General features: G+C 33.3%; 1 protein-coding gene across 1 annotated transcript in view; it reads left to right on the plus strand.

Moving 5' to 3' along the window:
* Window positions 1–14,808, plus strand: part of LOC123552481 (adhesion G protein-coupled receptor E1-like) — a 44,542-nt gene extending 29,734 nt beyond the window's left edge. Inside the window, exons 20-26 of the mRNA XM_053541993.1 lie at window positions 1,255–1,321; window positions 4,249–4,334; window positions 4,669–4,795; window positions 5,292–5,333; window positions 6,098–6,178; window positions 11,967–12,179; window positions 12,803–14,808. Of these exons, the coding sequence (XP_053397968.1) occupies window positions 1,255–1,321; window positions 4,249–4,334; window positions 4,669–4,795; window positions 5,292–5,333; window positions 6,098–6,178; window positions 11,967–12,179; window positions 12,803–13,456 (1,270 nt within the window). The 3' untranslated portion in view covers window positions 13,457–14,808. The remainder of the gene's footprint in view (window positions 1–1,254; window positions 1,322–4,248; window positions 4,335–4,668; window positions 4,796–5,291; window positions 5,334–6,097; window positions 6,179–11,966; window positions 12,180–12,802) is intronic.
* Window positions 14,809–15,254: the final 446 nt, after the last annotated feature.

Raw genomic sequence — 15,254 nt, forward strand, 5'->3', positions numbered from 1 at the left:
CAACAAAGCGAACTCATGAAAAAAGGTAATAACATTGGCATAAAGTACAGTTTCATCAAATCATGTATGCTTTTGAAAATGGTGTTAGAAAATATGTAATAAACAACAATGCATAACCTTAAACCATACTTATCACATACATATGTGACTTGAATATTTACTGCTATGAAAATGTAGCATTTTTAGCTGACTTTACAAAGATTTTGATACATCAAAATATCTCTGTAGGGGTTACTAGATCTATTAAAGCTTTTGATTTGAAATTTAGAATAATTATTTACTGTCAAAGTCTACACCAGGAGAAACAATACTCTTAACTCTGAATTTAGACAGAGTTATGTCCCTTTTTAACATAGACTATTTTTGTTTAAGTTTATATAATGACCAATAGCTCTGTTACTTTCAGAGCTTCTGACTATTATTAGCCCCTTTTACTGGCAAAGTTCTGATTCAGAAACGTCGAGCATGATGTCTTATGAACAGCTCTTTTTCTAACTTTAAACTTCCGTAACATATTAAATTTGTTGAAACAAAGTCTCAATTAAGGACTGAAATTAAGATTAACGTGCATTAACATTAGTCTACTAAATGATTGGAAAATTTGAAAATCGAAACTTGTCTGAAAACAACTCATAATGTAAATTCCTTACCCCATCAACTTTCGTATGCAAATGCTGATCATTTGGACCGGAAAAACAGATAAGTGACATGCATCAATAAGTATTTACTCTTACCAAAATAATGTACATTGATGTTATCAAATAAATTAGTATGTTTTTCTTCATCCAGTTTTCAATGAAATAAATCGATTTTTGTAGCATGTAATTTGGTAAACATTTGAAGAAAATGGCGTAACTGCATAAAGGGGAAGTAACTCTAACGCAACTTAATATAAGTGCTATGATATATTATAGACGATGTGTGCGTAGTATGTATTTATTTTGATTAAAATCCATTTGAGAACAATCTGGGACTGGAATTTATAAGCCTTTATACACTTTTACGTCCGTAAAAAGTAGCGCACCAAACATTTTTGGCTTGATTGTTTTCAATGGGGCGAGCGCAAGCCAAAAACAAACAAAAATTATTTTTTTGTGTGTGTGTTTCTGAAAATATACGAGCGGCAAATCCGATGAACAACTTTTTAATTTGGTGAGGCCTTAGAGTATAAAATTACATAGTAAGTTTACAATAGATTTGTGTGTCTTAATAAAGTACTAATGGTAAAGATTCTCTCATATTTCTCTCGTACAGCTGTTGGCTGAAACCAGACACATGGCTTTTCTGGACGTTCGCTGGACCAGCCTGTGCCGTTATACTGGCAAGTGTTTCAATTTCTACTCAAGAATAGTTTGACCATGTCAAGGAATTGATAATATATACCTACCTTGACGGCTATCGGATAATGTTTGGTATATACGTATAAAACTGCCATTCTGACTTCACTTCAGTGTTAGGTTTTATTCTGTCCTTATACATCTTCAATCTAGATCAGTTCCACCAAAACTGATCTGGTTCCAATTTTTGTACTAGATCAGCTGATTTCATTAGTTCGACTATTTGCAAAGTTTCAAACGGTAGAGCCTTTGCTGTCAGTCTTCCGTTAGCGTCCACATCAGCGTCCGCTTCACCAAGGTTTCTCTAAACCTTCTAGGCCAAATACTTTAAACTTAATTCTTGTATTGCGCATCATGAGATGACCAAACAGGACAATTTATCTAACTCCACTTTTCATTTTGCCCAAATTATGCCCTTTTTTAATTTAATTTTGGTTTTAAATGTGAGGTGAGCAGCTTTCTCAAGAACTGCAAGGCCAAATCTTTCTAACTTCACACACATCTTTGGCATCTTGAGACAACAATTCAAAGGACAAGTTTCGTAATTCTAACTTATATTTCATAAAAAATGCTATTTTTTTTATAGAAATTTTGTGGAAGTTTTGCATGTAAGCATGCTTCTCAAGAACTATTTGACCAATTTTTTTCAGAGTCTTTACACATTTTTGGCATAATAAGATAACATCACATGGCACGTTTCATAACTCTGCCCTTTTTCTAGCACAAAGGACAAGTTACCTAACTACACTCAGCTTGTTAAATTGGCTAACGTATTTTTATGTAAGCCATTATTGGTGGAAGGGCTTGAAATAGAGCACACTGTCATTACACAATTCTTGTTCTAATTCTATGCTCCACTCTAAACGTTTATTTCTCCATTCTCCAAAAATAAATGAATGTTGAACTAGTTTGATTGACCTACATTATCTCAATATTCACTGTTCGACTAATTTTTCATAAATGGTTGTTTGTTAATGAAATATGGGTTGTCTTGATTTTTAATATGCAAGGTTTAGTGTGTGTTCACTTTAATTTCTACTTGTTTTTTATTGCCACTATCTAAATGTTGTCCTTTCTATTACACCGTACGTCTGTATGTCTTCATATCTATATTTGTATGTAAAAATGTAACAGCGGTCAAAGCCGAGTGGTTGCTGACTTCGAATCACTGACCCTCACCTTTGCTGGCTTGAGATTCGCTCGGGTGGCCATATCTAGAAGCAATCTATCTGACTTAGGGCTGGTCGATGGTTCTAACATGATACCCGCCTATTTCTGAAATAATGCTCATAGATATTTGTCCTTGTTTGTTTTTCATAGAGACATATTTGGCCCTCTTCCTCCACTGAAAGTTGAAAAGTCTCCATATGACCTGAAAACTGTCTGTGGACTTAAACCCTAAGTTAAAACGAATAACCAGCAACACAATATTAAAATAAAATAACAGCTGTGAAAGATACTTATGTGCACATCGTGTTGTGTACTCTTCTGCCACCAAGGTTTTGTTCAACAATGTTCCTATTAATCTTTTATTTATTTTGATTAAATGCAATTTGTTTTTCCTGTTTGTTTGCTTGTTTGTTTGTGACTGCTTCGACTTCATTGTGAATCACACATATTCATTACATTATAAAGGTTATTTGCGGTCTTCTGGATGGGTAGGAGATTTTGCAGTCAGTGTTATCCATAACTAGAAAGTATAACAACTGGGACTTGAATACAATCTCCAAGCACAATTTAATACTTATATGTGAATATGAGGTTTATACTAGGGTTCCTGTTATGAATGGGTTATGTCCTCAAATATTTAAAACAAACATTATTTTTCATATCTAGCGTAATATATCTGCTGTCTGAAGTCAAAACAATTTTAAAGACATCAGACAAAATATGAAAAACACAAAATTAATTCATTTTTACAACAAAAATTCTGTTTTAAGTATAAACATTCTTTTACAACTTACACAAGAAAATACGTAAACGTAATTCATTATAAATAACTTACGTCCGTATTTTTGTTATATTTTCAATAACCACAATATAGACTCGGTTTCTTTACTTCTCGGCGCCGTCTACGTGCATAGTAAATTGTCAATATACAGGGGGAGATGGTGGCGGAGAGAGAGAGGGCACATAAGTACATAAGGAACAAACTGCACCTCAGTTTTCATTTTAAAGGTGCCGTAATTGAAAAAAAGGTCTTTTAAGCAGTGTAATTTTCAAACTAGACAATCAATAATGGGACCCACAATAAATGTAACTTAAATCTTAGCTAAAATACATTCCCTATAAACTACCAAGAACTTTCTTTTGATGTTTGGTCAACAACCCATTTAAATCACTCATAAACTTCATAATAGTGTTAGGAAAATATTTCCTCTGCAAAAATCATTTGAACAAGTGTTCCAAATTTTGAACATTTCTTGCACTATCGGAGAGAAAGGCGTGAAATGGAAAAGAGAAAAGCCATAACGAAAAATAAAGTAAATGTGCACAACAGAAATTCTTAATATGAAGACATAATTTTTCAAAAATATCTAAATTCCAGAACCGGTACTCTCACTTCAACCACCAGCACCACAGCCATCCAAAATATTGGCACACACACAACAATACGTATGCGCACGCACGCATACACACAAACACACACAACGACAACAAATATATGTACGCACGCACAATCTACACATATTAATTGCCCTCGTTTTCCTTTCTTTTTTATAACATTATATTATGTCATGAAGGTATATGTCATATATAGTTGGTGACTATATATACATGTATTATGGTTCATGTAGATTTATATGCTCAGTGTTTGTAAATATATATGGAAAAATAAATTTAAAAAAACTTAAATCTTGGCAAACTTTATAATTCATTTCATATTATTGTGTGTCAATTTATATTCCAGGCAAATTATATTACTATCGGATTATTTTTCCGGAGACTCTTTGGAACAAAAGCATCACATGTAAAAACCCTAAAGGAAAAGGCCAAGTATGTTTTATTTTGCTTTAGGATTAAAACGGACTTTGGCATGAATGGGACGAATGTTTTATGGTAATTCTCACTAGCCATTAAAAATGCATGCACTGATTTTACTCGTTTGTGTCTCTTATTTCATTACATAAATGTTTTTAGTGTTTGAATGTTGCAAGACTCTTTTACAATGTTGAAGTAGATTTTAATGTTAAAATATACTATTCACTATATCTGGTAAAGAAATGAATTGTAGTGTCAAACTCATTATGTACCTTCAAATTATTAATTAAAACAAACTCTACATTCCAACAATTTAAGTCGTGATCGTGCACATAAATCTTTTTTACAGAATGACAGCAGTAGCTATCGGTGTATTAACACCTGTTATGGGTCTTACATGGGTGTTTGGTATTTTCTCTGTAAACGAAGAAACGATTTGGTTACAGTATGTGTTTTGTGTGTTAACTAGCTTTCAGGTATAAAACCCTACATACTTTTGTATTACAGTTTTCATTTTTCTAGTCAAAAAGAGTAAACCTGTTACAAAAACCTTACTTTATTCTGCCATTTCATTTTGTCCTTTAGATTATTGTTAAATTGTACTTTCCTATTTGACTTTTATCGATAATGCAATTGTCTGTAAAGATGATAAAACTAATTAGAGCAAAGACAACAGAGCAGGAAAGACAGCTTTTCCAGTTTTACAGCAGTAATGTAAATTTTTAATCAGCTGTGAATTCTGGCATTGTTCAATTATATCTTATCATTTTGCTTTATAACAAACGAAGCGTATGTTTTATAATTGGGACTCTTTAATGATACATATTAAAAATCTTGAATGAAGGTTATAAAACTTTATTACTAAGTCAACAATGCTATATCTATCATATTATTTTATTGTCGTGACATCTGGATGGTTTTTCAGTACGCATTTATGTTACCAATATCTTTTACTGCGTAATGCATTTTCAGGGCATTCTGATTTTTCTGTTCCATTGTGTTGGTAATAAACAGGTAGGATTCTTTTTTCAATGTGTTAATCACTATTTTTAAAATGTTATAATGCAGTTTGTAAATAAGAAAAAACGGATCACTACTATGAGTAACATTGTCATTACTAATTGCTGTTTATGGTCTTTGAAGACGTTTGGGATTGCGTGCATTGCTTACTATTCAAAGCTATTACTGAGTTGTTGTTTTAGGTACAGAAGACTTTCCTTATTATCATTTGCTTAGTAATACATAAAACATTTCTTAATATTGCATCAGTCAAAGGCGACATTTATCCTAGTATCCTATCTCGCATTTCTTCAAGGCACAATTTACCCTAGTACCCAAAACATCTTGCATCGGCCAAAGGCGACATTTTGATTTAAGTTATCAACCATAGTGACATTTTTGCCTAACATTCACATCTTACGTCGGTTCCATTTGAATAGTATCTATATTTTATCAAAAAAGGGAGGCGGGGCGGGGGCAGAATAATTGGTGTACAACCTGACCGCTTGATAAGTTATAATAAAGATCATATATTGCTCCTCATGTTGGCAATAAAGGACATAATATAGCTTTCGGTTTGTTATCTATGCAACCTCAAATAATTTCGATGAAGGAAAGTTTGCGTAGTGCAGAGCTAAGGACGTCTTAGTAGAGTGACTGCAGTCTCCAAGATGTTACATTTTGCATCATGTAAGCACAGTCATTACGATGAGTTTTATGCCAATGACATACTATTATACAAAACAACTTTATATTCTTTTCATCATTAAACGTTTCAGCTACGTAAAGTTATGAAGATAAATAAAGAGCGAAAACGTACGATGGAAGAATTTAGTTCTGAACTTAAGGAAAAGATAAAGGTAAGTAGACTAAAATGTTACGAAAGAAATAATTCAAGCATTGGAGTGTTTATACGCGTTCGCGTTTTATGTATTTGTTTCGCATGCATTTATTGCAGAAGTCTTTGCCACCTTTCTTTTCTGTTTAGATTAGAATATCTATTAAATGTAAAACAAAAACAAAACAATGTATTAATTTCTATAAAATCACAGGCGTTTGACAAATAAATCATTTATTTTGAACGATATTCAAATGGGATCATTTATCACTTATTTTGTTAATTTCAAAATAACAAATATAAAAAATACAGGTTTTTACCAGAATATTTCTATAAAACCTAATGAATTATTTTTGTTTTGTTGTTGTTGTTGTTTTTTTTATTATTAAGCAACACTTTTCGTTTGTGAAAGATATATTCATTTCTAAAGATTCTCTTACTAAATTTCAATCATTTTAAATTTGAATTCATTTATTGAAATTTGGATTATAATTCGAACAATAAAGTCAATTAAAGTTCACCGTGTACTGTACGGCACCATTAATGTATAAAAAAAACGAGCAGTGTGAAAGAGATTTTAGGCCAGTAAGAAATTGCATAGTAAAAATACAAAATGGGTACACTTTCTGTTTCTAAAATTGGTTCAGTCCATGGGTCTTGACGACAGTAACACATCATTTTGGTAGTTATGATCTGGTGCTCATCAGAGTTTTATCTGTTTTGTTAAAGATATTAATTAAAGTATGAAAGGATATTTAGTAATCAACTAACAGACTGGGTGAATATTCTGCGTAATGATAGTAGTTTTTTAATATCAATTCTTTTAAAGACACTGATTCTGGTATGCCTGGTATGTGGCCTATGGAGATGATAAGGTCTGCGTATTGGCGATAAGGGCCATTGGTAGACTTTGACAAGTCGGGACCATTGGTAGACTTGCTTCTGTTTATCATAATAAGCTGCTGTATAGCTACTGTGCAGTAAATAAATTGCAGGTGATATTTCTCACCTTTATAGCAAATCAGTTCTCACCTTTAGTTTGATTGCATTAGGGCTAAATAAACAAAGTGATAAGATACAACAGTGTTTTTATCATATTTTTAATAAAGTAAGTTTTTTAACAATTACATCTCATTATTGCTGTTTTTATTATCAAAAATATAAAAAAAAATGCATTCAGGCACATAGCTTTTAGAAGTAATAAATTATTCTGTATTTTGAACAATGATATATCTTTATTGCTGGATTTTATTATACATAAAAGAAAGTTAACATTATTTAGACAACAGAAGAGGAATTAAGCAGTTTTAATATATAACATCCTTCTGTTTATATACCTTCTTTATGTATTAAAAATGCAACTGAACGTTTCTTTAATTTCTAATAAAATCCAGCAATTATCTTTTTTTTTCGTTTTTATTTTGTTACTTTTGATAAAAAGATCATAATCATTGAATAAACAAACTTGTAATTCCTCTTATTAAGTTTTGAATAATTATTTTATAGTGAGAATTGCTTTGCTATAAGGGTTATAATTTGATTTGCCAGGACATTACTCAACATGACTGAGCAATCAAAATTAGTATCTTATCAATTAAACTACATGTCAAGTCTACAGGGGTTTTATGGACCCTTATCAGACTGGACCAGACAGGACCTTGTTTATTGGGGATTAAAAAGTCTGGTATTTGGGGTGGGGGGGGGGGTCACTTATATAGGAGATTTTCTTTGCCTTTAATGCCCAGCTTAAGTCATAAACAATTATATATCCATAAAGCGTAATAAATTCGTAATTTTGCTTTCCACACATTCAGTGAATGTTTTAGAGTGCTTGTCGGATCCCTTTATTGCATGTTTTATGGTAGTAATTGAGGGCTGTTGGGTCTACGGCAATTCTGTATAGGTAAAAGCATCACAAAAATGCCATTTGAAATTAAATTATTTCTATGCATATTTGCTGTCGGGCCATTTTTCTCGCGGCTCTGGACGTAGTAGCATTTCCTTACAAATATGCTCACATACCACGACAAATTATAATTGAAATTCTTACGTTTAGTAAAATCACGATGTTTTCCTGCTTTCATGTTTTCCTGTTTTTGTTATGATTTTGTGTTCTTGTCACGATGTCATGAAATTTGCTCGTAAAAATGTGAAAATGTCTAATTTTGTGACTTTTCAGAAATAGGTGGATATATCAAAATGATGAAAATTACATAATACCGAGTTTGGATTTTCAAAATAGTTTACCTGTCAGAAGCTACGTATTATTCTAAACATATGCTTTATTTCAGATTATATATTATCACTCGTTGTAAAGATATAGACAATGTGTCAAGTCTTGCGGTAAAACTGTTGTAAAGCGTAATTTAACTTACTGATTTCATAAAAGATCAATATGTATATGCAATCTTAATCGGATAGCCGAAACTACAATATTGTATGGTATTTTAATGACCAATGTGTTTTCGAAGAAGGAAATGCAGTAGGCCAATATTACATGCTTTTGGAGAAGGTCCAATATGCATTTATATGTACACATATTAAAATACGTTATAAATATGTGTACTTGTCGAAACAAATCATCTACAAAGCAAATCTGTCTGGTTTAGAAAACAATGGTGAAATTTATGATAACATTTCAAGCCTTTTAGCGTAGGTGATTCCATCATAAGGCTTGAGTAATGGTGATAACCACGCATAAATAGTTATTATATGGATACTTTCTGGATATTTTCTACATGACTGTGATAAACAATAAGGTCAAACATTGTCGCTTAAACTTTGGGCTCTTCATCAACAAATATTATTAAGATTTTTAGCTCACCTGTCACGGAGTGACAATGTGAGCTTTTGTGACGCTTTTCGTCCGGCGTCCGTCGTCCGGCGTCCGTAAACTTTTACTTTAAACGACATCTTCTCATAAACCGCTAGGCCAATTATATCCAAACTTCACAGGAATGATCCTTGGGTGGCCCCCTTTCAAAATTATTCAAAGAATTGAATTCCATACAGAAATCTGGTTGCCATGGCAACCGAAATGAAAAGCTTTAAAAATCTTCTTGTCCAAAACCACAGGGCCTAGGGCTTTGATATCTAGTGTGTAGCATCATCTAGTAGTCCTCTACCAAGATTGTTCAAATTATCCCCCTAGGGTCAAATATGGCCCTGCCCCGTGGGTCACATGGTTTATATAGACTTATATAGGGAAAACTTTGAAAATCTTCTTGTACAAAACCACATGGCCTAGGGCTTTGATATTTGGTGTGTAGCATCATCTAGTGGTTCTCTACCTAGATTGTCCAAATTATTCCCCTAGGATAAAATATGGCCCCGCCCCGGGGGTCACATGGTTTATATAGACTTATATAGGGAAAACTTTGAAAATCTTCTTGTACAAAACCACATGGTCTAGGGCTTTGATATTTGGTATGTAGCATCATCTAGTGATCTTCTACCAAGTTTGTTCAAATTACCCCCCTAGGGTCAAATATGGCCCCATCCCGGGGGTCCCAAGTTTTACATAGACTTACATAGGAAAAAAAGTTTTAAAATCTTCTTGTCTGAAACCACAACACTTAGACCTTTGATATTTGGTTTGTAGCATTGTCTTATGGTCCTCAATCAAAATTGTTCAAATTGAACCCCTGTGGTGAAAAGAGGCCCGGCCCTGGGGGTCCCAAGTTTATATAGACTTATATAGGAAAAAGCTTTAAAAATCTTCTTGTATGAAACCATACGACCTAGGCTTTTGATATTTGGTATGATGCATTGTCTAGTAGTCCTCTACCAAAATTGTTCAAATTATGCCCCTGGGGTTAAAAGAGGCCCCACCCTGGGGTCACTTAGTTATTATGTGAGTTATATAGGAAACATACTTAAAAAATTATCTGATCCTATTTCCAAGGCTGTTTAATTATAATTACCTGATGACCCCAAGTAATATGATGTCACTTGACTGTGACCTTGACCTACTGACCTACTTTCTTGTTTTTTAAGATACAGTCTTGAAATTTTGATGACATACACAGTTTTGCACACAAAACTGAATTTCATTGACCATGAATGTGACCTACTGACTTTCTTAATATTTTATCATCAGTTTGACATTTGAAACATGTAGCTCATATTACTCAGGTGAGCGATCCAGGGTCACTGACCCTCTTGTTGTATATAATTTATTGTATTCTTATAAATGTAAAATTTGTTTGAATTTGGTCTAAAGGGCTGTCAAGACTTTTTTAAATCAAACACATTTGTAGAAAATAAGTGAGATGCACCTGTGAAGTACTAATTGCGAAATATTACATGTCCCCAGTACAATTCGGAAAGGAGCAGAGTCTGTAATAAATGAGAGACTGTTATAGCGAACAGAGCTTTATGCTCTATCATATATCTAAATGATATAGCATACTGGTATCAGGGCGAAATTACCTTTGATATGGTAAGATATAACACTCTTTTAATGACAGTGAACAATGCAACAGTCATCAACATGGTTGTCTTTAACCTTAAACCTGCTAAATTTCTAAAATGGACTGGTTTATCATTCAGTTTGGGCAGTACCATTTATTATTTGAAGGGGTGTAAACTGAACATTTACTGACTGAAAAGCGAACAGTGCAGATCTGGTCTGCACTGGTTCGCAAAGGCAGAATCACTTGCCACTAGAAGGCTAAAGGTTAATCAAACCTAATTTATGTTCTATGTCTGCAGAAAATATGGTTTGGATAGATAAAGAAAACATGGCAAAATACCATTTTCCCATAAACATGACGCAATATGTTAAATGATAAAAAATTAAGCTCCCTAAAGATCTTGATCGTGTTGTGGTAATTGGATGAATAACATTTAAGGTAGTTCTGCACGTTTGATAAACCGGAAGTGATTGCGTAACGTCATTTATCCGGAAAACGTAGAATAAAGCCTGGATTCGGCGTCCGGAAATGAAAATCATTTAATGAATTGAGTAAATATATCACAATGGCACTATTGCTATATTTCTAAAGTCAAAATATGATATTAAAACATATGACACGTTAAATTATTCAAAATTATGTCTTACAATTAGCTTGAAATGTCCTGTTTGCTTTAATCATGGCCAAATATCTCACAAATAAGCGCACGGACCTATACATTTTATTTCATCAAATAATCGGCCATGTCTTTATTTACAACTGTGAGAAGTTTCATCAAAATCTACATTGAAAAATTTCAATTCGCGAAAATGATATGAAAGTTATGATTTTCCCATAGACTCCCATTATGAAATATTGCTTGAGGTCCATATTTTTCAAATCAGTCTAGCAAAAATTCAAGAACACGACCCTATCTTTTTTATTCGCTGAATTTTCTAGGAATATTCTGAAGTTTTGAAAAATCAGAGTTTAATCAAATTCTACTTTGTAGAAAAAATTTTAATCCAAACGTGCAGAGCTACCTTAATTTTCTAATTGAAACAGGAAAGTGCGCTATACGCTATATGTAACGCTGCACGTTAAGCAACATTGAGAGGAATATTTTGATGCAATTTCATCTCAATGAAAAAGACAACTACTTGTCTTTTATGTCAATGCATTTAACTAATATTTTGCATTTAGGTGACGATTTTGTTTCCATAATAGTTAAAAACATTTTAGAGCTGCAATTTAGATGTCATATGCTGAATGCTGATAACCGTCTAATGAAAGTACATGTATCTGTCAAACAGGTATAAAAGCAATCAATATACGTATCTACCCGATTTACCTTCAAATAGTGTAATTAAGGTTTATATCTCATTTCTAATAACTTGAATTATTCTAACTGTTTAGCATAGATTTGGCCATCTTAATACCACATCTGATGAAAGCAATTTGTCAACAACAAGAGATAATTGCAGCACTGACGGTAAAGACGGTGTAGTTAATGACAATGAAAGCAGACAGGCTAAAGATGAACCTCATTACCCAACTCTCGAAACGGGAAGGAATGGAAGTATTACTGTGGAGAACTCTAATAATCCCGAACTTGTGGAAAATATGAAGGTTAGTAAGTTAAAACGCTAACTGTAGATAAAGATATAGGTTACATTTGGTAAATACGACTATTTTCAACGTAATTTGTTGTGTTAAATTAGTAAAATTCAAAGGCAACGTACTTGAATGACGTCTTGACAGGATAAGCACCAACTGGACAGTTTGAAATATCTGTCAAATTTCCACATGAGTAAGCATTTGGTGTTGGGACAGGAATGTCTCTTTATAGAGGTAACATACCTTAATGATTGAGAACTCACTAAACGAGAGAGCCAATCAATTAACTGTAGGTTACTATGTATGCTGAAATGAATTTGTATTTTACGCAACGGTAATATCTGATAGTCATTTTATCTAACCGTTGTGGCGGGGTTGAATCATTCGTCTCAGACAACTAATACTATTCATTTTCAATATTGAATCCCGTTATATACTTGACGGGGGCAGTTCTTACAATAGCGTGACTGTAGTTGTTTTATTCTTCTACTCTTACAGATTTTTTTCCTGGGTATCTATTCATACCCTTTAATTCAAGAGGTAAATTTTAAAGAAAACATTTATTAAAGTATTGCTTGATTCGCCATGTATTTTGTATCTTGTCCTACTTACGAAAAGTGTTTGCTTTTTTGTAGCAAGAAGTAGCTGACCAACTTAATGACCCAACTGCAGACAGCAACTTCCTTACTGCAAATGCTGCTTTGGACACCAATGATACGAAATGCAACCAGGAAGCCCGTGAAACCGTTTCCCCACATCTGGAAGATGCTGGTGACGATGATGATATAACAAGAATTCAGGAAGATCAGCCAATAGGATGTATCAATCCAAATTTTGATACAAATTCCTCATTAAAAGAAGATAAGAAAGTCAAGTTTAATGAAAGTTCAACCGATCAGCAGTCGGCTTCTGCGGACATTACCAGTACGAAATGCAACCAGGAAGCCCGTGAAACCGTTTCCCCACATCTGAAAGATGCTGGTGACGATGATAATATAACAAGAATTCAGGAAGATCAGCTCACAGAATCAGCTGATTATGATAACAGTATAGATAAACGTGACACCACAAAAAGCGATGCTGATGTTGTTAAGGAAGCTGAACTTGCTCGAAAACCAAATGATAATGGTCAAGATATTATGCGCAGTGATCTTGACAACGCAGAAAGTGATATAAATGGTGTTGATCAAACTGCGATTTCGCGAAACTCGAAAAGCCAAGATATGATGCGCAATAAATGTGAAAACACCGAAAGCGAAACTGACGATGTTAATAGAGCTGAACTTTGATGCAATTCAGATGACGGCATTCCATTGGCTTTACATGATAAAGAAACAATTCCAATGGGATGTATCAATCCAAATTTTTATACAAATTTCTAATCAAAAGAAGATAAGAACATCAGGTTTAATGAAAGTTCAACCGATCAGCAATCGGCTTCTGCGGACATTACCAGTACTTCTTCAAACGTGGTTAGTTATGCTCGCAATAAACACGGCAGTTTAATCACTGAACAACATCCCGACAAGGAATCGAACAAGACCGACGGCACAATCATCACAACGATACAGAAAGAGGAAGTGGAATCTGGCTGCATCGTTAAAATGTAAGGGCTATGTATGAACATGAAAACACTTGAGTTTCCTTAAAACAAAACTGTTATGCAACATAGATTCATATTGATCGTCCTGAAACATAACCGGAATGTCCAATGACAGTCCTATTAATACAATTCGTTGTAACGTACAATGGTCCATGTCTTGAGTTTTAGACTTTGAAACATAGCCATCAGACTGCAGAGACTGATGTGGGGCTTCTGCACTGTTTTAGTGCGTCAACAGTGTTTCCGGATTTGCAGTAAAAATATGTTTCTGATACATTCGTTAACCTGTTTAATTGTGTACATATTCGTTTCTCATACTATCAATTAAAATTATCTTTATATTTTTTCCAGAAAACGTTCTTCAGTGTATAAATGAAAATTGTATTGAAAGCGGCTCATTTGTTTAAAAGAAACATTCATGTGTTATCATTGTTGTAGGTAGTTTTCATTAAACTGTTTACTATAATTTCAAATATAGAGATTTTGTCAGTTAATGGTGTTGATAATCTACATCACGCTGAATATATAACTAACCTTTGTCAATCTCATCACAATATCCATTGCATTATGGCCAAGAGCACCAGACAATGTTATTGAAGAAGAATAGATATCGTACGTGAAAATATTTAGCTGCCTTTTTTGGACCAACCATGTTTAAATTAAGTTCGCCGCACTATCGGCCAAATCATATTCTTTCAAAGAGTTTTTGACCTCATCTTTTAAGATTCTAAAGCACAAGTTTATGTGTGACATTGCTTTACTGTTGGGGTAGTAAAAATATCTGACTGGCTCACGAATTATGCATAAACGAAACAGGACAGAGACCCCTGAAGTCGAATGAAGTCGTATGAAAAGTCCAGCTACTTTTTAAAGAGATGCTCGATTTGCGATGTATAGGTATCAATAAGATACAAATAAAGTATATAATAAAGGCCACAGTCATTGTGTTAAGTATACTTATTATATTGATGTTTAATAGGAAAATAAAATTGCATTATATTGTACAGATATACGTTCGTGAATAATTTGACATTTATAGTTTTTGTTTGTTTTATTTTGCAAAAACGGGACGTGATTATAATCCAGTATGACCCCGCACATAATCGTTTACTAGGGATGGTTTATTAGAGACAATATATGAATTTAGGTGAAATATTGCATTTCAATTTAATTTACGCTCATGCCCTTAAAGTGTATTTTGCCATATGTTTTTGTTAGCCTTGGTAACATAATGTGTGTTTTCCTTGATTGGTAATATACATAATATATGTTTATGACACAAAGTCATGAGGGGGAAATGTTTAAGATAACTGTTTATGGTCATATACGTAACCAGATGTCGCAAGATTTTCAGTTTTAGGCTCGAATTCTGGGCGAGGCTTATGTTCATTTTAATGATAATCTGAAACAAATATAAGCCCTCAATATTTGATTTATGTGTGAAGGCCGTCAGCTACTTGTAAAACAATTTGCACATACAGTAG

The sequence above is a fragment of the Mercenaria mercenaria genome, chromosome 4 (genome assembly GCF_021730395.1).
Source record: "Mercenaria mercenaria strain notata chromosome 4, MADL_Memer_1, whole genome shotgun sequence".
In the NCBI taxonomy this organism is placed as follows: Eukaryota; Metazoa; Mollusca; class Bivalvia; order Venerida; family Veneridae; genus Mercenaria; species Mercenaria mercenaria.